The sequence below is a fragment of the Pogona vitticeps genome, chromosome 5 (assembly GCF_051106095.1).
Source record: "Pogona vitticeps strain Pit_001003342236 chromosome 5, PviZW2.1, whole genome shotgun sequence".
In the NCBI taxonomy this organism is placed as follows: Eukaryota; Metazoa; Chordata; class Lepidosauria; order Squamata; family Agamidae; genus Pogona; species Pogona vitticeps.
The window spans coordinates 25,575,244-25,599,034 of record NC_135787.1 but is presented as its reverse complement, the minus strand read 5'-3'; the positions used below and the strand labels follow the sequence as shown (position 1 = coordinate 25,599,034).

The 23,791-nt window shown below is 42.1% G+C and overlaps 1 protein-coding gene across 1 annotated transcript in view; it reads left to right on the top strand.

The window, feature by feature from the left end:
* The first annotated feature begins 2,005 nt into the window (after nt 1-2,005).
* ELOVL6 (ELOVL fatty acid elongase 6) overlaps nt 2,006-23,791 on the top strand; it is a 92,097-nt gene continuing 70,311 nt past the window's right edge. The window contains exon 1 of the mRNA XM_020808851.3: nt 2,006-2,381. Coding sequence (XP_020664510.1) covers nt 2,293-2,381 — 89 coding nt within the window. The 5' untranslated portion in view covers nt 2,006-2,292. The remainder of the gene's footprint in view (nt 2,382-23,791) is intronic.

Genomic DNA, 23,791 nt, shown 5'->3' with positions numbered 1-23,791 from the left:
AATACACAGTTCATTGCATTTTGCTGTGCATTCAGACTGGTCATGACCCCTGTCCACCACTGAAAGAGCCTACAATGGGGACATGAGTGTCAGAACTTGACCATGGAGCAATGGAAGAAGGTTGCTCTGGTGAATCATGTTTTCTTTCAGATCATGCGGATGGCTGTGTGTGTGTGTGTGTGTCATGTACCTGTGGAAGAGATGGCAACAGGATGAACTATGGGAAGAAGGCCAGCCAGCAGAAGCAGTGTTATGTTCTTGGCCATGTTCTGCTGGGAAACCTTGGGTCCTGGCATTCATGTGGATGTTATTTTGATATATACCACATGCCAAGAGATTGTTGCAGATCATGTACACCCCTTCAATGGCAATGGTGTTCTCTGATGGCAGTGGCCTCTTCCATCAGGATAATGTTCAAGATGTTGCCTCGGCCTCCAAATTCCCCAGAACTCAATCCGAACATCTATGGATTATGCTAGAACACCTAATCTGATCCAGGGAGGACCCACTTCATGACTTTCAAGACTTCAAGGATCTACTGCTCATGTCTTGTTGCCAGATACCATAGGACATGTTCAGAGGTCTTGTGGAGTCCATGCCACAACAGATCAGAGGACTAACTCATTAGAGGGCAATGTAACCATATCTATGACAAATTCTTTTTAAAAAAACATTCCAAACTTGGGTTGTACTGGATATACCCCTCCCCAATTCTATCTCTTCTCATTGTAGTAGAACATGATTTGTCAACTTTTAAAATGGTGCAAAGGGCTAGGGCAACATAGAAAAAGTAGCACAAATGAAACAAAATATCTCCATTCACATTTCCTTGGGATACTGACAGCACTTAGTTGGACCACTACAATGTAACAAAGAAAATTTAACTTTTCTCTTATGCAGAAGTCTTGATCAGGCTCAGAGCTGATTCTGCAGCCATTGTCTTGGAACTGGCTTTAAGCTAAGAAAGGCAGCACCATCCCCAGGTCTGTAATGCCCAAGAAAATGAAGCCTCCTGCAAGAGTTGGAAGCTAGCTTTTGCTTGTGAGATTTTAGTGGTTTAAAAGAAGGATCATCCACTGTTGTCTTCGGATTCTGTATAAGGGAATACAGAATCCCTTTGTTGGTTGGTTCTTCCTGGGATTGACATTTGGGAATGGCACTAACTTTTGCACCAATGGGTAGGTCGTATATAGCTGAACCTCAGGCCCAAAATCCAGGTGTCTGCAACCAAGCTCTCCCTTCACCATTGAGGGAGCAGCTGTTACTGAGACAGCAGCAAACAGACCTGGCACCAGACCTGCCATGCATCCATTAGTGTTGATCATGCTTACCACAGCATCCTTTCTTTGTTCTTATTTTAAAACCAAAGTAGTTAGAGGAAACTTCATATGGTTTCTGTAGCCAAACTAGAAAGTCGATTGATCGGTGGAAAACAAAGGAGACATGAAGTGAAGGTGAGAAGGTCCAGCCTGCAGAATTTTGGAGATTGATTGAGAAAAAGCACAAGATCTTTTAAAGTTCCTGCATCCAAAATCAGAGTAGCTGTCTGTGATGTCAGACGTTTGGTAAAACAGTCGTGCTGAATTTAAAATATAGCCTTGGACATAGCTTACTTATTCATTTATTTTAACAGATAGTGACAATTCTCTCTTGACCCCAGAACATGAAGTACATAGAAGCAGTTGTTAAAAAGGGAAAATCGAGTGGGGTGGGAGAAAAAAGGGAACTCTGTCTCCTAACTAGGTACTCAGCATGAGGATGCGGGACGGGGCTCAGATCAACAAGTTTAGGGTCTGAAAGAGAAATTCTCCGCATCTCCTCCACCCTGGTTAATCGAGAAGCCTTTCGTATAGCATTGCCGGTTTCCTTCAGAACCCTGCAAGTTCCGGCCGGTGAACTGGAGTGTTTTGTTCTTCCCCCTCCCGTGGTGTGAACATCACCGAAAATAACCCTCCCTTCCACACGAATGAATGGCTCAGGGCACACTGTGTAGGAAAACCTTTGGGCACTAGGACCGCGGCAGCTGCCTTTCCGCCCAGGGTGGATTGCAGAAACCGAGAGGAGGAGAGATCTCCAGACACGAGAAGAGGAAAAGCAATGCTACAGCGAGGATATAGCTGAGAGAGAGAGGGAGGGAGAGAGAGGGAGAAAGAGGGAAGGACGGAGGAAGGAGAAGAAGAAACAGAAGAGAAGCCCGACGAGGTGCGCGGAGCTGGGGAAATACAAAGGTCTCCCAGAGACACCATCTTTTCCAAGCAGGCGTAGGCAAGCGTTCTCTCTCAGCCCGGTCCAATGAACATGTCAGTGTTGACTTTGCAGGAATACGAATTCGAAAAGCAATTCAACGAGAATGAAGCGATTCAGTGGATGCAAGAGAACTGGTAGGTGGCGGCGATGGCTCGGGGGTGGCTGCTGGTGCAGACGACGATGCTCTCGCGCTCGGTGTGTGTGGCTTGTTGGATGATGGTGATGATCTCCATGGCACGGATTATTGGCGATGGAAAGGCAGCCCGGGCGAGCGGGGCGGCTGGGGTGGGGGAGGAAGAAGAGGAGGAATGAAGAGAGCAAAAAAAATGTGTAGAAGAAAGATGAAGCTGGCTCTGCCTCTGTCTGCTACTGCTATGTGTGTGTGTGAGTGAGAGAGAGAATGAGAGAGACAGACAGACAGACACAGACAGTGTGTGTGCATATGCGCGCGCATACACACCGTGTGCGTGCATGTGCAGGTCTGCAGATCGCCTGTAGGTAGGTACTGTAGTGCCTTTTACGTGAATGGGTCTAGTGTTCCAACGGGGCTGAACAAGAACGCCACTGTCTGGAGGAGAAACAGGCTTCAGCTGTTTATTTCGGTGCGAAATTATATAATAGGGAGTACATCCCAAATGACAATTTTAAGATGCCTTCCTCGCCGCCTGCCCTGCTCCGCGCGCCGCGTTCGGCTTTCTGGAAGGGCCTCTGGCTCCATTCGGAGCATCTCTGCCCTCCTCTCCAAACTCCCGTTTTGTACTTCTGGCCCGCACCCCTCCCCACCCCGCATCCATCCACTGCCGTCTGTTGTGGTGTGCCTTTTACCCCCTTTCCACACCTTTTTTTTTTTGTGTGTGTGTGTGTGCGTGCGCGCGCGCCCACCGGGCTAAGAAGGGCTAAGTGATGGCCCGCGCCGAATTCGAATCGAATTCGCCGCCTGGACTCCTGCCCGAAGCTCCGCTTTCCAGCACTATTTCTTGTACCTTTATCGGCAAAGGCAAGTGGGTGGATGGGGGGGGGCTATTTAGGGTTTCCAGAGTTGAGTGGCTCGGACCGCCGCCGCCGGCGGTGGGTGGGCACCTGGGGAGACGACGTTGGCCACTTTGAGGAGCGGAATCCGACGCCATCCGACTCTATTTTTCATTCGCCACCGAGGGATGGCAAGGTTACTTTATCAGCAGCCTACGATCGTCAGGTGTCCTTCACGCTGAGGTGATCTCTAGGTGATCCGTCCCCGCCATCTGATCTCCCATTCCAAGAAGTCTTGGAATGTCCTTGACTTTACAACGCCGCCTTGGGCATGCCTGCTCAGAAGTAAGGCTCGCGGAGTTCCGCGGAGACTAATCCCAGGTAGAAGCAGCACGGTTTCCTTCGTCGGGAAAGCCTTCTGCAAGGGGAATGTAAAGCTTCAAACCATCCCCCTCCCATTCCCTCCTCCTCGATCCCCAAAATGCATGTTATGAACTGATGGTGTGCCTGGAAAGGGGAGTGAATTTGGGGGGGGGGGGAGAGAGACACCTCTCGCGAGCGCTGCGCGGCATCCCCAGCTTTAAACCGGAGCCGGCCGGCGTGACTGGGCGGGCGGGCGGACGCGCGCGCGCCTTTCTCAAACACACGCCCTGATGGGCGAATCAATGGCAGGCGGAGAGGGAACATGAGGTGACGCACTGGCAGCTGCGCGCACAGGGCTTAATTCAGAAGAGCCGTGGCGGGCGCTCAGCCCCGGCACCTACTATTTTTGAACGGCGGGGAGCGCCGCCGCGGGGAAATAAAGCGCCCCCCCGGTGCCTCTGCGCATGTCTAGAGCGCGGGCAGAGTGAACCCGGGCGCCCCACCTGAGGTTTAAAACGGCGTGGGTGTTTTCTAGAGAGCTGTGCTTGAAATGTGGCTTCGAAGGGAGAGGACAGGTTGGGCCCTAAAGGAGACCGAGAAGGAACGGAGCTGAGGGGTTCCTTTAACCGGGGGGGGGGGGTGAGACCGGTCTGCCGCTTGCGCCCGTCGCCCCTGACCCCCCCCCCCCCCAGGCCTCCTTCGGCGGCTCCGAGCTGAAGCAAGCCGCCATCCTTCCCTTCCTTAAGTTCCAGCGGCGCCCACGTGCCTGTATGCAACCGGTTCGGCTCCCCTCCGGTTTGAAATCACCCACCCCCCGCCTGCTTTCCTCTTTTCTGGCAGCAGGTTGGGGGCTGCGGTCTCTTTGCAGCCTGGAGCCCCCCCTCCCCTCCCGAAGGGGAAGTCCCTCCAAGCCGGTCCTTCGATGGCCACGCAGCTCTCCTGTGCGCGGCGGGAGGAAGGCGGGCCAGGGCAAAAAAAAAAAAAAAAAAAAAAAAAAGTGGCGTGTCTCCACATCCCGCCATCTGGTGAGTGTGCAGGCTGAGGGGGCCTCTTCCAAGCGCGGAGAACGAGGTGGCCGGCGAGCGAGCAGCCTCTTGTTGCGTGGAAGCGCCTGCTCTTTTTTTTTGGACTTTGTCCTGACCACCGGCGGGTGTGATCAGCCGTTTGGAACGCGCCTGAGAGAAGGTTGCCAAATGGCTTACAGAAGAAGTGGCGCCAGAGGCCAGCTTGTCCTGGCTTACTTAGGTGCCACCTCCCCCTCCCAGCCCATTTATCTGGCGGCAGTCATCGAGGTGAAGGGTATTGATCACCTGATCATCAGGTATTCCTCACCTGATGACAGGTCCTTGCAATCCAAGTGCCACAGGTCTCTGTTGTCTTTCAAGTGCAATTAACCTCCAAACCTTAAAATATATGTACACTAGAAGTTTCTGCTGCTTGGAAAAAAAGAGGACCAGCAGCATATCAAAGTTAAGAATTTTCAGAAGAGTAGCTGGAAATGGATTGACATGTCTTAGGAAGTGTGCTGTAACCCAATGACACCAAAATAAATAAGCAAAGAGTCTAGTGATGCCTTAAAGAGATTCTGGAAAAGTCGGTTGCTGCCCATAAAAGCTTCTGCTAAATGTCCACACAGCGTAGGTTCTGTTGCTAATGGCGTGGGATACAATTATTTTATTATTTTTTAATATCCCACATCTTTGTTTGCCAAACATTCCCAGAGTCACAATGTACAACTATAGACAGAAAAGAGGATTTGTTCTTGTGTTAGAAAGAAAACATCTTCTCCAATAAATGAGCAATCTGAAAATAAAAAAGTTTTTTGACATTTGGCATTAGCAGCCCATCTGCCTAGAAACTGCCATCATCGTTATGACAGATACATTTCTTTTCTCAGTGTTGCTGGTACAGGGATTAGTCAAAGGCCAAAGTCTAAAAATTAGTTGTCAGTTCCTAAATATCTGCATGAGGTGACATGTTTGCAAAAATCACTGCTTTTTGAATTTCAGGAAGCATATTAGCAGCTATTGGCAGTTGTTCTGAATTATAGCCAAAATGTTGGAATGACTCGGCTGCTGAAATTAGTGTTGGGAGGAGAATAACCTGATCTTGCTTCCATATTTTTTTGTAATAATGTACTTTTGAGGGTGCTTGTTGATGGGACTCCAATCTCTGTAAGTTTTTCCCCCTATATAACACTTCTGTAAAGTTTTTCTTTGTTGCTTATTCAGAAATATAATACTCTATCCAGCTTATTAAAATCAACCCATTATCATAATAACATGTGTGCCCCTGTATAGAACTACAGTTTTGCTTTTCGAAACTGGAAGTAGTTGAAATTTATAATATGGAAGAAAATTTGTGATAAGATTTGGCTAACTGCTGCAAAATGACATTTACAAATTGGTAATTTATTTATTTTTTATTTTATTTATTTGATTTGTATCCCGCCCATCTGGTAGGTCAGTACCACTCTGAGCGGCCTGCCTGTGTAATCCACTGAGGCATCAAGTAATGGTACAGTATGTAAAATTGCTTGCTTAGATCAATAACAGTCCGTACATACTGTATACTACTTGTACCTTGCTTCATCATTAATTTCTGATAATATCTATAGTAAATTATTCAGTTCTTGATTACATGTATTGGTGTTAGTCTAGTTTAAGCCAAGATTTTAAAGGTAAAGGAAAAGGTTCCCCTTGACAATTTTTGTCCAGTCGTGTTCAACTCTAGGGGGCGGTGCTCATCCCCGTTTCCAAGCCATAGAGCCAGTGTTTGTCCTAAGACAATCTTCCGTGGTCACATGGCCAGTGCGACTTAGACACGGAACGCTGTTACCTTCCCACCAAGGTGGTCCCTATTTATCTACTTGCATTTGCATGCTTTCGAACCGCTAGGTTGGCGCGAGCTGGGACAAGCGACGGGAGCTCACTCCGTCACGTGGATTTGATCTTATGACTGCTTGGTCTTCTGACCCTGCAGCCCAGGCTTCTGCGGTTTAGCCCGCAGCGCCACTTTACTATTGCTTATTCGAGTCTTCCTTTTCTCTTTCTTTCTCTGTTCTAATTTATGGCACGGTTGCCACCTAGTTTCCTAGGTGGAAACTTTTTTCTGCTGTCACTCTAGAACTGTGCAGCTTGCCCAAAGCTACCTAGACTGGCTTGTCTCTGAAGAGGCACAGTGAGGAGTTCAACTCTCAAACCCTGCCTGTACAGCCAAGTACTCCCAACTCACTGAGCTATATAGCTAACTAGGAATTGGGATTAGTTATTCTCAAGTTAGGCTACATCCTGTATTCATTGAGAGAGATTTGGATAGCAAAGAAATGCAACTCTGCCATAGGCACTAGGGCATGACCTCAGCAGCAAGCTGATGGAACTCCTAGCTGAAATAAAATCTCACTCTTCTATTGTTCTATTGTTAAACATAAACACCAGCTCCACAAACTCATCATTATCATCATCATTTACAGTTATATCTCTGATTTATTATATTAAGCTCAAGTGCAAATGGTTCTCTTCCTTCCCCCTTTTTCTTCACATCTACGCTATAAAGCAGTGGTCCCCAACCTTGGGCCTCCAGATGTTCTTGGACTTCAACTCCCAAAAATCCTGGCCAGCAGAGGTGGTGGCAAAGGCTTCTGGGAGTTGTAGTTCAATAACATCTGGAGGCCCAACGTTGAGGACCACTGCTATAAAGCAGTTCAGGCTAAAATAAAGTGGCTGAGATCCCCTAAGTGACTTATATCACAGTGGAGACTTGAATCTGGGTCTCAGAATGCCAACCATTCTGGTAATCTATTGATTAGCTACAGAGCCACTTTGTGACTCTTGTGATTTCTTGGAAAGTGACACAAGGAAAACTTCTAAATCCTATCCACTGCCCCCTTAAACTCAGAATGATGAAGATTAGCTTTGGAAGTTTGCTGAGGAGCCTAGTTTGGATGCTGTTGGCTTTAATTGCCGCAGTTCTTTGTGGAGCTTAGAACAGCACATGTTGAATTCGCAACTGCTAGGTAGAGGGGGAAATTGAACACTTTGACATTTGTGCATTCTTTTGTCTGATATGAGTGCTTATCACCAAATGAAAGCATTCTTAGGAGTAAGCAGTCTGGTGCCCTCCTGATGTTTTTGACCACAGTCCTCAAAATCCCTAAGCAACAAAGCCGATGGTCAGGAGTTACGGTAGTTTTGATTTGGAACATCTGGAGACTACCTGGACTAAATTCAATTATTTATTCCAATCAGTATGACTTACATAAAGTGTTGAATCAACATGTGGTCTTCCCTCGGTGGGTCTCTTTTAATTGGAACAAGCAATTGGATTAAAGGACAGGTTGTTAGTTTGTTATACTTAAATAATTTGATTGCTTGCATGCCTCTTTCCTCCAGTACTGTTTTTGCTTATGATTTCAGGTGCCCTCCTAGGTGCCCTCCTAGATGCTCGATCAGACCTCCATAGGCTCAGAAAAGGTGCTTCTAGCTGTGTTCCACAGCTGCAGCACAAAGTCTGCTTACTCTACTCCATGTGTGTGTGTGTGTGTGTGTGAGAGAGAGAGAGAGAGAGGGTGGGAAGAGAGAGAAGTGTTGTTGAGTCAGAACTAATGTATAGCAAACCTTTTAGGGATTTCAAGATACATGAGATAACCATATGAATGGTTATACCAGTGCCTTCCCATCCTGCCCTGTGGGTTTCTGTACCTGGCTGGGGATTCAAACCCAGGTCTCCCGAGACCTATTCTGTCACCTTATTCAGTACCTTACACAGGTCATCTATAATATGCAGGTATCATACTGGAATGGAACTGGTTTTGATCCTGATTTTTTTCTTATTGATAATTGATGTTTTCATCCTAACCAAACTTATATTTGATTGAAGTAAACAGTGTAGGTGCAATTACTAGACAATGCTTGTTGTGCTACATGTATCATAATATATCCACCTAGAAATATTGTTCATTGTAAAATTGGATCAACTGTCTTTACAGTCTGTCCGCCAAACAGTGTGATTTATAACTGTGTTTCCGGCTCAGTTATGGCATGCATATTTACTGACTGACTTCGCTAGGTCCATAACATTGCCTTTGTTACTTCAGTTGTAATATGAAGATAATACTTACTAGTGAAGAAGATTAATTTCTTAATGTTTGTTTTAAAGGTCTGTGAAGGTATGAAGTGCAGGATGTGGCAGTCTGTATGTATATCAAGAAACCACAGTCATCATTATAAAAACTCTCATGTGCCTTAATTGGTTGCAGAAATCTTTGCTGTTGCTGTTTAACCCCATGAGAGAAATCATGCCATTTCCTTCCAGCTTCACATAATAGATCAGCATCTTGTTGGTGTTTGTTTCCAATTTTGTATATTCTGTTAAAGGGCCTCTGGGCTTCAGCACCTAGGGTTTTAACAATATAATGCTCCAGGATGGTATATAGGAAATAGAATGCAGCTTTTAAGATGTTAAGTAAATCTTTTGAAAGGAACATGGGAAGTGGTCCAAGTAACGCCACAGCAGGACTTATATTAATGCTGTGGGACTCCTGCACCTGAGCAGCTTGGATTGGGCACCAGACACAAAGTTACACAACAGGATTTTGCCCTATGTTCTTCTACAGTTGTTGTTTCATATTGTGATATACTCTAGTGATGGGGAAAGTTGAAAGCCAGCAAACCAAATTCCACTCCTAGAGTTGTCTGGCTTTCTGGAGAGTGACAAGTTGCCCGGAAATAATTTGTTTATTTCCAGCATTTGGCCCGCCATGTGGGTGGACTGTTTTATAGCAAAATCTTATGCCTGCTTATTTATGGGAATACAAATCTACTAAATTCAGTAGTCGTACTTTTAACTAGGTTTCCACTCTTAAGCATTTGTTGTTGTCATATGTTTTAAAAAATGTTTCCTTGTTTTGTTGAAAGGGGATACCTGTTTGAAAAACAAAGTCTCCCCACTACCAGCAACACAGAAGCTGGCCATTTCTGGTATATACTCTTCATAACACAGGAACTTACGTTTCATATTGTATGAGTGGAAGGACATGTCTGCAGTTCTTGTAGCTTCCCCCTTTCTCTGGGAATGATTCTCCTCTTTGTAGAACATTCTCAGCTTGTTAATCCTACAGAACATCTGCTTTCTTTGCCTGTTTTCAAAAGGTGAACTGGCTTGGGGAGATTATAAAGAGGGTGCCACTGCAGAGAAGATGCTGTCCATAGTTATCACCTACTTCATTTCCAGTGGGAATGGCCTATCAGAGGAGGCTTTATGTGATGATTATGTGCTGAATGTGGATTCTGAGCAAGTTGTTAGATCATACACTTACAGGTGGTTAAATAGGCAAATGGTGTAATGCAGAGGAGCCACAAATGTATCTCTGCTCCCATTCCCAGGTCTTACCAGATTTTATCTTTTTTGCTGTCCCTGCGTGGAATCAGTAGGCATAGTGGATATAAGGTGGTGGCAATAGGTCAAGGTATAACATATGTGAGATAACAAGAAAGGAGAAGAAGTAGAGGAGGGGATGCAACATTTTAGCCCCAAGAAAAGTTAGGTGGACAGGTGTGATTGCAGGACCCTGCCCTCCATGGAGAGGAGTCAGATTGAAAAGCTATTTGAGAAAGCGTGGACATCCTTTGTTAAAGAACACATTAGAACAACCTGTGATATGTTCATACTAGAGAAGTGCCAGGTGAATTTCTGTGTATGTATTTGTTTTCCTGACTGATTAATATGCTTTCTTTATTTCTTCCTCTCTTTTTTAATTTCTGTATGGACATTTCTGTAGAACAGTAACAATACTGTTTTTTCACTGTTCCACATTTTTTCTTGTTGCCACTTTTCACAAACCCCTCAGTGCCCTTTTCTCTCCATCCAGCATGTGGTAGTTAATTCTTTCCCTGGGTCTTTCATAAGGCTTTCTGTTCCACAGACCAGTCTCATAGCAGCCTAACAGTGTTTACGTAACTATGATAGCGATGGTCGCCTCTATATCCATACTTGCTTCCTGGAAACTTGAGATAGCCTACACAGCCTTCTCACCTCCCATACATACGCATTATATTCAAAACAATTCTACATTGAAGGTGGCAATCAAAGATAATGGCTGAAATCCTGTTACCATAACATAACGTTAAATCTGCATAAGTGTGCAGGATGTTACAACCAGACAATCAGCAGTTGATTGAATAGTTCATGTTGTGACCTTTATACATTGTAGTTGTAGGACTTGATGAATACTACTTCTGCCTTGGCACACTTTTCTCTACCATTTGTGCACCTTCAGGCATAGCTTCAGAACAGGATTGTAGCTATTGTCTTGTCCCAAATCACCCCAAGAGCTCATAGCTGATAAGAGATTTGCGCTGGAGTTCCTGTCTAAGAAACTGTCCCTAAAGTTATGCCCATAAAAGCTAGTAGTCGTATGATAATTGTTGCCATTTACCTAAGTTCTGGGGACTGTCTGAAGATAAGCTGAGATCTCCATTTGGCAAGGCTTAAATGGGCACAGAAGCATGGGTGCATTTAGAAAACATGTATGATTGAAAATGCCGATGTCTGAAAAATGCACACCGTGTAAAAATATGTAGAAAAATAGATACATTAAAAGAACACACTAAAATGTATTCATTTAGAGAGGAATATGCACAAAAATAAAAGCTGTGCTGGAATTACTGAAAATGCCTCACAAACTGGTATGGAACTGAGCAGGACAAGAATGCTGGTGGTATTCTGAGAAATGTAATGGAACTGAAAGATGTTCATATTCATCACCTGCTCACACTTCCTTGTGTCCAGCTGCATGTAGTTCCTGGTCACCTGTGACTGGTTCAGGCTAGTGCTTAAATGCAGTTCAGTAATCACTCCACTCCATCGGTTTTTCACAGCTGATAGATTTGTTCTTCTTTTATCTGTTAACTGTGTATAAAATCCTTTTAGTATAAAGTTACACTGTGCAAGCCACCTGTTGTCGTCATCATCATCCAACAATGGATGTCTTTAATTTAGTTAAATTAAAAACTTATCTCCTCCTCCCTTCAGGTTCTGAGGCCCCCTACAGATCCCTTTCACCCTTCAGATCCTACAGCTTCTGGTGATCCAGCAGTGATTTTATTATTGTAATGCCCCCCCATCTTGAACACCCCCCCCCCACAAAGGCTTCTCTAGGGCAAAAGGAAACTCTAGGTAGGGAGCCTCAGATCCTGAAAAAGGGGGGGGGGATAGAAAGTTTTAAATGTAATGTAATTAAAGATATTTGTCATATAAATTTATGCCAGCAACATTTCAGCCAGCATGTTTTAGAATGATCACTAATTCAGCAAATCAGTCATCCAGAGGATAATTCTCTTCAGCACATAAATTTATAACTGGGCCATGAAACTGTAACTTTCTTTCCAGATCAAAAGGTTTGAACCAAGTTAACAAAACCTGTTTTCTACAAAAGCTCAAGGGAAATAAACATGTGGCCAGCATCTTACTAGTGTTCCCTTAAGGTTTGTGTAACAGGTCACAGCTAATGGACAAGGTGCCAGGTAACATTTTGGTCATGCGACAGGTCCTACACCTGGTAACATAACCAAAATGTACCTCAGCATCTCCTTAGCCACAGTTACCTGTGGCAAGTTACACAGACTTTGCTCTAACACCAGTAGAATTCCAGCCTGTTAGTCTCAAGTAGCTGTAAGCATCTTCCTCACTTTATATATAAGGAAAAAAAATTATGTACATTTCTATTCAGACATCAGATCCCATTAGATTTTCCCCCAATACATATTTATTTTTAAGTAAAGAAATGTTTGCAATGAATATGCCTCCATGTGGTTTATGTTGCCAGACAAAACCATCTTCTTGTATTAAATAGCACCATTGGTATTTAATGGTATTTAATGGTGTGAGAACCATCTGGAGCCAGGAGGGTGGAAAACATGAAGGCATAATAGATTCTGATTAGTGCTTTACAGTTGTCACATGTATAATCTGATAACAATAAACCTATGAAACGTCTAGCTTTGTCACTTGTGTTCCACCAAGATCAATCAAGCACATAAATGTATAATGGATTTACAAAGTGCCATCAGTTAATTAGGCAGCAGAATAAAAAAATCAAATATTCTGAATGTTTAAGACTGTAGTTGGAAATGTCTACCATACTGTATTCAGGTTGGCCATTAAGTCCTCATGGACAGAAAGAGAGATAAAAAGATTTCCCATTTGGATTGAGGCTTTGCCCAGGTCACATAGGCCCCCTTACTATGGAATATTCTGGTTTGCTGATGAAGCTTGAAGTCTGATTTGATATCTCCATTCTGACATTCCCCCAGTATAACTACTGGGCACAAAGTTACTTTTTTGGACTGCTGCTTCCAGAATTCCCTGGCCAGGTGGGAGATTCTGGAAATTTTAAGTCCAGCATTTTGTGATTTATAGTCTGGAAAGTTAACTCTCCTAAACTGTGCTCCTGGTTCTAGGTCTTGACAGCTACCTGTAGATTAGTGTTGATGAAAAGTTCACATAGATGTAAAATGCCTTGGATTATGAATGTGAGACATCCTACTCAACCTTCTGTGGAGCTCATTCAGTGACCTTTAAGAAATTTGCCAGACTGCCTGTAGACACAGGACAATTGCACAGATAAAAATAGGGACTAAATAGCACTTTGTATGCTACAGAGTGCTAGAGCTTTTTTTTAAAAGGGTTGTTAACATGTCCTAGTGAATTGAATACAGATGATGCTAGCTAAGAATATTAGCATGAAACCAATTTTCAGTCCTGTTTCTTGAGTCCAGAGATAAATCAAACATAGTTCTTGTTAAATAAATGTGTGCTCCAGTTCCTACACACATGGGCATCCAATGGCATTTTCAGCAGAGGAGGGGGCCAAAGCCACAGCAGTAATATGTGGCCGTAAGCTATGCAACATTAGCTGTGTATTCCACCACCCCCAGCATGATTTTGTCATTTGTTTTGCCCAGAAGCCTACAGAGAATGATCAAAAATCCCAAGAATTCAAAGAGCCATGATTGCAGGAGGATGTTATATATTCAAGCCTCATGCAAGAGGCAAGATAAACAGTAGCAAAATCCTATTTGTAGTGAGGAGTTTCCAAAACATTTGGGGAAGGTGGAGAAATAATATCATGGTCTTATCTCATATTGGACTTTTTTGTGTTAGTTCTCCAGCATCAGTGATACTTTTATATGTCTTGCTGTGAAAGGGATCCTTATGTTTCAACATTCAGACATCTTTAATTTCGGAAAGCATTGAAAATGGCATTGGAGTGCACAGTGATTGCCAGGGATGGGAGAGGGGAGGTCTAAAATACGGGAGATGAGAAAAGGTACTCTTTTGGACACTTGTAGTCCAAAATAGTAACTTCTTTCAACACTAACTCACATTCGTTGAAATTCTCTTATCATTCTTACCATCCTTACTGAGTAAGCTGCAGTGCTTAGCAATTCTGGAAGTTGCAGTTCAGAGCAACTGATGGGTTGCCTGTCACTGCATTACAATACTCTCAACAAGACATCACCACACCCCAAGCTGCACAAGGAAAGTTCTGTACTATCTTAGATATACCTGGTACCAACTTAGGAACTGTTCATTCAGTTTATATCTGTTTCTGAATTTTGTAAATCACTGTTTTCTGTTGCTTTTAAGCTCCTCTGTATCTATTGCTTTATTGTTTTGTATCAAGTGTGTATGCTTTTACTGTATTTAATTGATATTATTGGTAATGATAGTGGTATTGTGGCACTTTAGGACTATTGTATAATAAAAAGAACAATAACATTTATAAATGTATTTATAATGTATTTAGAAAGCTCTCTCTCTCTCTCATATTCCTGCATATCTGATTCCTGGCAAGTGCAGTGTCATCAAGAGGACATCCCTCTCAGCCTTAAATGTTTTAAGTACTAATTAGTTTGAGCATTTGCAATATGATCAGTAGACTACCTGAATTCCTACCTGCTTGAGGAGTGGAAAAACCTTCATCTAGTTTTGCCTGTCAATTTTACTATTCGGTATTTTAAGGTACTCACTGTCCCATATGATTACAGTAGTCCCCCGTATGAAGCAGTAGCCATTCATGTTACCTTATGTTCATGTTAATGCAATGTATATATTGAAATAACATGGGACACAAATAGCCTGGGAGGATGTTATTCATTTGCAAAAGTAGTTTGTTTGGCAGAGCAGGCAAGTATGCAGAGGCAAACCTTTCTGTTTCTCATTCATCTCATTGGTGGAGAGAAAAGAAGTCTCATAAGTATATCTATTCAGAATAGTCATATGAATTAAGGGACAAATGCTACAGAAACAGAAGGCAAAATTGCATATCTGAACTGGTGGGAGCTGCAATGGAACATTACAATAGGAAAAGCTCCAGCTCATTGTTACAGTCAGCCATGATGAGTTCAGGACAGCTGCACAACAATCCACCTACTTATTAATGCTTTTTAATGTATTTAATTGCACATTGTTGTTTTTTAAATTTTAATTTTGATTCGTTGCCTTCATATATTATTGTTATTGTGGTTATTGTTATTGTTGTAAGCTGCCCAGAGTGGCCTTGGCCCAGATGGGCTGTATAGAAGTTAAATAAATAAATATTTATTTATTTATTTATTTATTTATTTTATTTCTGTCCCGCCTATCTGATCATATTAGACCACTCTAGGCGGCTTACAGTAAAAACAACAATGTAATTTTAAAACTTTACAGCAGAAACGTAAATTAAAAAAAATAATAAGTCGCCATTACTCTCCAATTTTCAGTTTTCTGAACACTCTACAGCTGCCAAGCATGCTCAGTTCGTACTGAGCTATCTTGATGTGGTTGTTTCCCCCATGCCCCAAATCATGTTCTTTTCCTGTTTCTGAAAACCATGATGGATTGCTCATATAGTTCACTCCCAGACGCCTAATAGACTGGTTTTGGTTTCAAGGTTGTAATAACTTATGGCACCTTATTTGGTTTGTTGAATTTTATGATAAGCAAACTCATTCTTTGAGTATCTACATTTATGAGATATAGAGAACACAGCACCAACCTCACCAGGGAGAGAGATGTCAGTAGGTGTATAGCTGCAGAAGGACTATTATCAGTAGCAGGTGAGACAAAGATTGTAGGTCAAGCATTAAGAAACAGGTGCATATGTGGTTTGTAGAGTCAAATCTTTATTGTGCCTCTGTTTTTTAGATGGCACAGGATAAGATTAGACTTCATCCATTTTGGAACTCTTAAATTTAAAGCTGCAAAAGCATCTTGCCCTTTTAAACAAATGCTGTATTTACAACGTACAGAATAGCAAACTTCTTTGCAAAGCATTCTGTCCCAAACTAATGGGCTGCATAATTTACCGATGTATCATTTAGATATGCATTTGATCTGACAGCTCCTTCTGCTAAAAAACTTAGCTATGCACAGTTTGCCTACAGTAGACTTACACAGTCATCGTGTTGGATGTGACTGTAATGTAGATTCGGAAGCCGCTGTTCAGGCCGGCAGTTGCAGAAGCAGCGAAAATTGGTGGGTGACTGTACAGTTTGTTTTCATCAAAACCACCGAAGCAAACCTCAAAACTCTACTTTCTCTTTCCTTTTGTGCCTGCAGCAGCCTGTCGGAGTAAATGACAGCTACTCTTCCTGCAGTGTCCCAGCCAATAATACTAATCTTCTGATGTCTGCTGATACAAGGCACACCAATAGGAAACCGGGAGGCCTGTGGTGTCTATTCAGGGAATGTGAGGTTATGTCATCAGAAGGGTCTCTGTGTGAGTGTTTGTGAGCATGCTGGTGGCTGAAATGCCCTAATAACTTGACTTGCCCGTTTTGGGAGCTACTATTCAGTATTTAGAGCTGTTTTACTTTGTAAAGCAGCCTTTTTAAACTAGTTTGTTCTGAATTTGACACTTTTTAAACTGATTCCAGCTCCTTTCCCGCTGTAGAGGCAGCAGCACTCCTACTGCTATTATTTATTTATTTAGTTGATGTAGTTCAAGGTATCATGGAGAACAAAACCAGTTTGTACATAGACTCAAAAATATGCTGTAAATAAACATACCAAAGCATGTTTTCCAGGAAAAGCAGCTCCACAATACCATCAGAAAGATGTTGCTTTAAAGGAGGCTATGTTTAAATACTTGACACAAAGAAAGTGTGATACCCTTGATTCCAGTGACCTTTAAAATGGATGAAACAAATTCACACTGCTTGAGAAAAATACTTTTAAAAAACTGGAGTCTCAGAATCCCCCAGCCAGCATGGTCACAAGGGGAAAGCTGACTGAAGAAATCTGGGCTTTCTAGTTCAAAAGTGTAATTGTTCCACATTCCACAAATTTAGGGACGGCAGGTCTAGTGAAGGATGTCAGCCAAGACCATTTGAAGAACTGGAGAGGAAGTATAATGGTATCTATGCTGGAAACAAAAGAAGTGTGGAGAAACGGGAAAGGACTCTTCTCAGAGTTTTACTCAGAGGTAATACCTGGCTGGCTAATGCAGAAAGCAGAAATATAACCTGGCCAATCTGTAGCTTGATTTAGCAGAGTTGTTCTAAAACCAGTATTAGGAAGGGAGGATGAGGGAGGAAATTTTACCATGGGCTAGTCAGTGTTGTTTGGCTTGCTTAAAGTTATAGCTGCCCAATTTTGAAGAAAATGATGAACAGTGCAAGGACTGGGTTTTGGTAGCTTGTGGTATTTTCTGCATATTACTTCAGGCTTCATCACACCCTGTTGTTATGTGCCATCAAGTCACCTCTGACGTATGCCAACTCAAGGAATATGTGATCTCCAAAACGTGTCAGAATTAACAGTCTGACTCAACTCTTGCAAACTCAAGGCTATGGCTTCCTTTAGAGAGCCAATCAATCTCTTAATTGATCTTTCTCTTTTTGGTCATCCAGGACTTTTTCAAAGGGATCTGCCATCTTTGTATCTTCTGTACAAGTTCTTCAGTAGATTCTATCCACCTTCTTTGTATTGTATCCTGGTCAGACAGCATTTCCCCCTGATTGTCTATCAGCATCCCTAAATTTCTCTTTGATTTCTAGGATCTTTTGGAAAAAATATCTTGCTTTTCCTGTTTTGTTTTCACGAATTGTAATAATTCTCTTTGTCACTGAAAAGCAGCATTCAGAATTCTGACCTTAGTTCTGTTACCTTCTACTTTTGTTACTTGCCTGTTCTTGAAAGTTGCAAATATTTCTTCTAATGTTTGTATTTTCTTTTCTTTTGACTAGGGGAATAGTCTTTTTGCATTCTTCACTAATATTGCGTCAACCCAAAGTTCAGTTTCACAGTCAATTGAGTTTAATAATGCAAATCAGTTTTTATATGGAGTTTGGATTAATCAGAAATGTTATTTAAATTATATTTTGGCACTAGAATTATTTTCATGTTGTTTTTCAGCTTTACTGTAATACTCTTTTGAACATTCTGCAGTATAACTAGAGATAAGCACGAACCAGATGGGGTGAGGTACTGAACCTATCACAGAACACCTGTTCAGCTGTCATTCATGCCCATCTCTAATAATAACCATTCATAATCTCTACCAACATAATTTTCTAGTCCTATATTGGCAGACAGAATACAGCTTCTCCATCTTCTACTTCCAGTTAAGTAATCTATTTGATTTCTATATTGGCCTTCTAGTGATGTCCACGTGTACAGTTATCTGCTCAGTTGCTTGAAGTATCTATTTATTTGCAATAAATTGAATGTTGGCTTCACAGACTTCTATGAGTTGTTCTCCTGCTTCCTTGGCCAAATTCTCCAACAACATTAGTTTCTGCTTTGTTTCTTACTTTTGTATCCCAGTCACCTATGATCAGCTCATCTTGTTTTAGTATGTTATCAGTTCTGTCCTGGACACTTGTATAAAAGCTTTTGAAATCTTCATCATTAGCACCTGTAGGTGGAGCTTAGATGTGAATGACAGTTATGTTGATAGGTTTTCCCAGACCTCCGATAGATATCATTCATTCAGAACTTGTATTACAACCCTTAACTGAATACATCTTCCCTGAGAATTAGAGTTACTCTATTTCTTCTGATTTTGTCATTTCTTAATTCAAACACTTTGCAATTGTCTGACTGAAAAAGTCCCTTTCCAGTACAGTTTAGTTCAGTGGTTTTCAACCTTGGGTCAACCAGGTATTCTTAGACTGCAGTTCCCAGAAACCTTCACCACTAGCTGTGCTGGCTTGGATTTCTGGGAGTTGCAGTCCAGGAACACCTGGGTTACCCAAGGTTGGGACCACTGTTTTATTTCTTGCACACCACTTACTGCAGTAATTGCTCCAGTTTACTGCAGGTAAAGTTCCAGTTTATCTTTATTCATACTTCTTACAGTCCATGTTTCAATTGAATGTGTTGTGCAGCATTGGACTTTCTTTTCATCTCTGAGCACAATGGCTACTAGACATCCTTTCAGCTTTAATGTAGTTGCTTTGGTAGTCACAATGTTATTCATACTTGTCATTTGGTATTCCCCATAGCTGACCACCTTGTCATATCTTATCATAGAATCTTTTCTTTCATTTTGGATTGTCTTATAGGGTTTTCAAGGTAAGAAATATTCAGTAGTGGTTTACCATTGCCTTCTGCTGTGCAGTATTAGCAAATATTAACTTGAGTTCCACTGTCATTGCCTGTGAAAGATTCTCCATCTGTTTCACTTCTGAGTATTTGAAGCATGCTTGCCCTTTTATACTTGGCCTTTCTTTACATAAGAGAAGCAAATCTTGTCAATGAAATTCTGATTGGGGAAAATGTCCATTGTTTTTGTGTTACGAATACAGAGTAGCTGACTTGTTTTGTCTCTTTGTATCATGGGATCCTGTGTCTTCTGCCAGATGCTTTGATAAGCAGACATTCAACAAGACTATCTAGGTTGCCCCTGCAGAGAGACACAAGGCTAGCTAAAATATCACCTGCTGGAACTTGTATTTGGCATACTGCTGATAAAGGCACAAAAATTCAGCAAGAAATGTGATGACAATACTGCTGTGAAAATATATTGAGCAAGATGTTGGCACACTAATTCTGATGTTTGTGCCACTGTAGCCTCGCAACTGATGGCACCATAATGATATATAATCCATTGTGTTTGACAACAGTGTTGCCTAAGTATTCTTTGAAGAATGCTGTAAGTGTACGATTGTTTTAATGGAAGAACTTGTGTTTCCTTGTGCTTGCGGCTGACAAGATGCTGCTAGAGCTTCTGCCATAGTTAGTTTCCCTAATCCCAGCAGAGCTGGGATTGCTATGATAGCACCCTAGGGTGGAGTGACATTTCTTTGGCATCTGTCCTATAAAATTGAAATGCACATCTGCATGTTGATTTGCTGTGTTGCAAGACTTTTAAGCCCTCGAAAGTGGGACAGTTTCTTGAGTCCCAATGGAAGATGTTTGCAGGTTCAAAGTTGTCATGGGAATCATCTGCATTTGGGGGAAGCAAAGGAGGAAATACATGGGTAAGTGACAGAGGTTCAGTCTTATATCAGGACAGAAAACCCTTGTGTCTGAAACCCTGGAGAGCTGCTACATGTCAGAAATTGCAGTACTGTATTGACCTAGATGGACAAGTTGCCTAACAGAGAATGAGGCAGGTTCTTATATCAAGAAATCTGAAAAATAACTGTTATATATTTGTTTCAAAAAAAAGAACAAAAACTACTCTGTCAGTGTGTATGAGAAAACATCAATTTAAACCAATCATACAGTAGAAGACTGACTGGTGGGGTGTGGGGAGAGTGAGGAGAAGTGTACAAGAGTCATATAAAACTATCAGACTAAAGATGAAACATATCATAATCGTGGGCATGTTTTCTTTTGGAAATAGAATGGCAGCAGTTGGTGCCAGCAGGCTGGAGATCACATTTCTGTTCAAAAGACAAGAATTTTGAGTTTCTGTTTCAGCATAGTTCTTAGGAAAGAAGAAGAGAATTCTAAGTAACATTTGAAGGCCGATTTTATCAGGAGTGGTGATAAAGGTTTAGGTTATGTATTTATGCTTTAAGGTTTAGGTTATGTATTTACAAGCAGTAGCAACATTCTTGCATTTTATGTTTTCCTTTGTAGGGCCACTTGAAAAATGATAAATCACAGCATAGTATTCAAGCAGTATGTTATTCAAATGTGGGATGCCATAGAAGTACCTCCATTTTCAGTGGCAATAGAACAAATGATGCAGAATACACTCCAATCTAGTCCAATTTAGAATACTCTTCCTCCAACATAAGAAGTGGGTTTTACCCTTCGTTTTATCAACATTTAAAGAAAAAATTATTCCAAACTCTTTGGGGTCAGGGTTAAGCAGTATGGTATGAAAACTGAACTCCCCAGTTCTGAAACTGTTGCCTGTTGCTGTTTTTTAAATGGCATTATTGTCAAACATGAAACAAGAGGCTCTTACTTTGTACAGAGATATCTGGACTTTCTCAGCAGTCCCCACTCATTTCTATTTTCTGGCTGAAAACTTCAAGAAGAAGGGGAGGTAAATTTATGATGGACACAAGTTCCATTAAATCAATTCTGCCCATAGCCATGCTCTTCTAGGGTATTTTTGATACAAGGTCTAGACCAGGCTTGTCCAACCTGCAGCCCATGGGCCTCATGTGGCCCAGGTCGGCTCATAATGCAGCCCAGTGCAATTTTTTATTTTAAAAGAAATTCCAAAGTTTCAAGTTACACTTTGCCGGCACTTGCGGCCGGGGCACATCACAAGGGTAGGGGGGGAGAGAGGGAAGGAAGGAAGGAGCGGGAGGGGAGGGGAGAGGGGGGCTACGTGACTGCATTGCGCTGTCCACGTCAATAGGTGGACCCCCTCCCGGCCCCATAAAGCCACCGGAGGCGAAGCTGGCAGCCTCTGCTGTCTGAGATCGCAGCTGCCGGTAAGCGCACTTGGAGCGGGGCTGCAGAGGACGGCTAGGGCTGCCCCCCCATGCGGCCCAAACCAAATTTATGTGCGGCCCAAACCAAATTTTCATCTTCTAATATGGCCCAGGGAAGGTGAAAGGTTGGACACCCCTGGTCTAGACAGTCAAACACCGTGTAGACTGTTTCTGAGTCTCCCCCAGATCTTTCCATGGAAGAAGGTTAAGTAAGATTCCAAATTATCCAGCTTGTACTTTCAGAAAAAGCTGGTCAGTAAAGGTTTGCTGGTATGTGTTATAGTAGGTTTTATGAACTAGGTTTACAAATTTAACATTGTATAGATGAAGAAATCTGAATCTTTACAATTAACAAATTTATTGTAACGCTTTTTACAATTGCAGCCTTCCTCAAATGCATGAAGTACAATCTATAGATTAAGACACACACAGTTTGTCTGAATAGCATCTAGATTCCATCCTCACCTTTCCAGTCAACCTAATAGTAATGCAAAGAAAACTGCAATCAAGCCTTACTGAAAACATTATAGAAACAAATGAATCATTCTGGCAAAAAGATTGTAAGATGCTGATGTATTGTCTAAACCAGTGCTTCTGGATGAAGATCTAATTGCACATATTGATCTTAATAGTGAGAAACACTAGTCAATCTAACAGATTGCCTTAATCTGCTGAGTCACTGTTGTACTGCTCTCACCCATCCCCTCGCATGATTCGGTTTTTATCTCTGCTTTGCTGATGATGCTCAGAAACTATAATCTACTGCCTCTGCTATTGTTTTGCTATGTAGTTAGCATTGATGGTACACCAGGCATAGAATCTGACATGCACACATTTGCCCTGTATGCTTAACATTGTCAAGAGATCCATTTGAAATGCCCCATGTCAGACTGAAATGGCCTCCACCATAAGGATCCATTTCCTTGTGTATACAAAATGCTGCCACATCAAGAAATGTTTGGAAGTGTTATTATTGCTTACATAACCATTATTAATTTTTTTAAAGGTGCCATATTAATTGTATATAATGTATTTTAAATAACATGCAATGAAGATCCATTATTTTCATCAGGCAGGTAGTTCACAGATTAGAATCATGCACCCATCCCCAAAGCCCTGAAAACTGCTGGCAATGAGGTTCATTATGGTTTAAACAATTTACTGTGCTGAAATTACTTGTTACATGCCTTTAAACCTTTTTACTCTTTAGGTACCTGTTACAAGAAGGTTAATGTGGTAATAAAGAAACCAGCCTCCTGTTGAGCCATATCAACAAGTCACATAGTTTAGTGCCTCTGTACTGATTGGCAGACGCTGTCCAGGTTTCAGGAAGGAGTTTTTCCCAATCTTTTGCTGGAATGCTAGGGATGGAATCTGGGACCTTCTACATGCAAAGCCTTTGCACTCCCATGAAGCTATGACCTTCCCCTTATGTGAGGCTTGATAACCTGCTCCATCAGTGAAGGAGATGCTAATGTACAGCCTGCATTCCACTATGCCTCTGGCCATGTATTGCGATGTCTCCTAACTTGCATGTTTTGTAGTTCCAAACAACAAGGCAAGAAAACAACAACAACAAACAAAATAATTTGGACTAAACCCTAAGTCAGCCCTACCTAGAATAGATCCATTACATGTGGCATAATCTTATAGGCATAATAATTTAAATCTCATTGATTTCATGGGGTCTGGTCTGTGTTGGCTTAACATTGGGCCTAGCCTATTGGAAGCTTATTTTATTTTATTATCTGTAGTCCGCCTTTCTTCCAGTAAGAGGACTCAAGGCAGCTGACAGCATTAGCTTATGGTAGGATCCTATGCATGGGTGATTACAAAATGACAGTCACTTTAGGATTCAATGGCTTGCTGTGAAGCTTCCATCGCTGTAAAACACTGCTACCCAGAAGTCTTTGCACCTTAAAGGCTACTCATAAAATTTTCAAACCATAAGCTTTCATGAACTGGATTTCACTTGCATCTGATCAGATGGGCATCAGTCCCTCAGAGCATATGCATGCTAAATATCTTCATCCTTAAGCTGCCAAAAATGTCTTTCTTGCTTTGTCCTTAAAAGTAATTATTACTGAGGGACAGCTGATATTGTTAAAATGAAAAAGGAAATCACCAAAGAACTTTAAATAAAAGCATGCCTCCTGTACAGACTGGGTGAGTTCCATCTGTTCAGGCCTGCCTCAAAAGATTGCCGGAAGGAACTGGTACCTAGAAACTGCTAGTAAGGGAAGGAGTTGTCTGCACCACACACAGGCTTAGCAAGATCTGTTTTTTCAGACCCATTCTATTCTCAGAGGACCTGAGGTGGTTAG